The sequence below is a fragment of the Adiantum capillus-veneris genome, chromosome 8 (genome assembly GCF_014529385.1).
Source record: "Adiantum capillus-veneris isolate H3 chromosome 8, ASM1452938v2, whole genome shotgun sequence".
Taxonomy (NCBI): Eukaryota; Viridiplantae; Streptophyta; class Polypodiopsida; order Polypodiales; family Pteridaceae; genus Adiantum; species Adiantum capillus-veneris.
Window position 1 is genome coordinate 163,311,692 of NC_140938.1, and position 2,509 is coordinate 163,314,200.

At 43.5% G+C, this 2,509-nt stretch overlaps 1 protein-coding gene across 1 annotated transcript; it reads right to left on the minus strand.

Moving 5' to 3' along the window:
• Positions 1-295: 295 nt before the first annotated feature.
• LOC147453286 (uncharacterized) lies at positions 296-1,374 on the minus strand. The gene is made up of 3 exons (XM_086519138.1): positions 1,030-1,374; positions 828-944; positions 296-535 (listed from the first exon to the last, which is right to left on the minus strand). The coding sequence occupies exons 1-3, from the start codon at positions 1,313-1,315 to the stop codon at positions 303-305; spliced, it is 636 nt and encodes a 211-aa protein (XP_086375264.1). The 5' UTR covers positions 1,316-1,374; the 3' UTR covers positions 296-302.
• Positions 1,375-2,509: the final 1,135 nt, after the last annotated feature.

Sequence of the window (2,509 nt, forward strand, 5' to 3'; positions counted from 1 at the left end):
CAGCTGATTTAGCCATCATGAATCAATTTCTACAATGATAATAATATTTTGAGTCAATTAGCACACAATTAAGATCCTACAACAACTTACTTATAGGGTCAATTCAAAGATCAAAGGGTCAAAGTATACCACAAGAGAGCACAATATAAGAAGGAAAATGTAACCTGTACTTTAAAAACATGGTAATAGATGGAGACCAAAATATAATCTCAGTGCATTACGTCAAGTCACAGACTGTCAATTACAAGGGTAGGCATAAGCTAAAGTTTGCAAGCACGGGACTTGTTGGCACATCCACGGACTCACTTTCTTCCTACTGCAGACAACAAGCCCGACAAGGTGAAATCACCTGGGGATGTCGGCATTGCGTCACCCACCTTTTCCGGATCAGTAGCATCCACATCCACATCAATCAAATCAGACACCTTATCCTGAAATTTTCCCTTGTTTACATTTTTCTCAGTAGTCCCACCTTTAGCACCATCCTCACTATTGTCAACTTTCTTAACATCATTGGCCTCTCCCTTGACATTCTCTTCAACAACACCCTACCCTGTCACAAGCCTCAGCTGCAGTTAGCAGCACCTCGTCAATTGCACCATGTTCATTAAACTTGGTTTGCTTGTCCTGTGGCTTGTCGATGTCCGTTGCAGAGGCCTAAATAGTATTCATTCCAACACTATCTTGGCCTTTAGTAACCTCCCTCTTCTCCATAGCAATATCCACCCCTTGGCTTTCACCCGCTGTGTACACATCCTACCCCTCCACTTTCTCCTTCCTCCAACAAGATTCAAAGTCCACAAGGACATCTTGAACATGTTCCATACTGGCAAGGTCCTCCACATCCTTAACAAAAACCTTTGTTGGTCCAGGCCCACCATTCTTCACACCCATCATGTCTGTTCCTTGCAGATCTTGGCTTGCAGGTGTCACATCTTCCTCATCTTCACAATCACAAATGACTCACTCAATCAACATCGTAATCCAAAAGTAGAAAATTTCAACGTATTGAAAACAATGCTAACTTACCCTTTACAATATAATGCCCATTGATATACGCTTTTGCCACTACAATAATTACCATGCCACACCCCTCTTTCACACATGTGCCACTAGTGTGCAAAAGTGCACTGAAGCAGAGACGGTTGTATTGATGCCTACACTCTAACATGAAGTTGCCCACAACATACACCACCTCTAGATACTCCCCGCATGCAGCACACGTGCCAAACACATGGCTTGTTTTCTCAATTTCTACAAAGGGTAGCATGGAGAAGAGGGTGAACTTCTTTCCCTGCTTCACCTCCTTGAGCATCCCATTCACAAATTGGCAATGGACCCATCCCTCCTTGTAGGAGGCCTCTAGCTTGTCATGTTGTGTCTGCTACACAATAAAAGAAAAATAATCAATCTCATAGAACACGCCATGCACTAGACATTGCACACGAAATATCAATCATTGCACTCGTAGTACCCATGAAGATTTGGACTTGCTACCTAGATTCAAAACCACTAAGACTACCAAGCAAAGTACCAAGGCAGTAATTAGGCACTAGTACAATAAGTAGCTAGAGTAGACAGGAGTTAAAAACCACCCAATAGACTATGGAATGGTACCAAGATTAATTGATTGGCACTATGCCAAGGAAGTACAAAGGCAGTCCAATCTTACGATGATAAGTTCCAAGGAAATACCAAAACAAAGCAAAGAACCAAAACTACCTACAAAGCTGCCAAAAATTGTACCTAAGAGTCCAAGGGTATTGTATGCACCAAAGAGATCAAGAACATACAAAGGCATCTTCAAGTCAAAGGTAGATTTGGTACTATAATAGGGAAGCACCAAGGCAGTACCATCCTACATGTATAAGTTGTTGGGATTAAAGCCCAAGTGGCCTCTTATGCGGATATGGCCGCCCGCCCGCCTAACTCACTTACCTCTAACTCTTTGTATATACTCACATATACTTTGTGAATACTAAGGTATTGGGAGATAACCCTTCTAACAGTTCTCTGCGTACTGTACTGTGTAAGCTCACTGTGTGTATGTGTGAGAGAGTCGACCCACTCTCCGCTCCGCGACTTCAATTGGTATCAGAGCCTTGGTTCAGTGCGGATTTGCGCAATCGTGCGCACGCGCACTTTTCCGGCAGATTCTGGATCCGGAGTTCGAAAATTCACACTCGGCATTCCGGGAGCGTTTCCATCAGGCGACCTGGGGTTTTACCCCCCTTTCGAAGCCGTTTATGCCCTCAGAATTTCATTCTGAGCACTACAGCAGAAGATAGATTTCAGCTGCAAAGAAATCCGTCTTGTGTAGATTGGCAAGCAGGAGGTGGTCGACATCAATATCGGCATCGACATACATCACTTATTAGTCTTCAGAGCATCATCTATAGACCAGGTACACATATATATCATCAGATATATATATTGCAGTCTGCATTGCTACTTCTTGTGCTTGCCAGGTTCCAGGGGAGGTGTGGCCATACGACGGCTTGACACCACT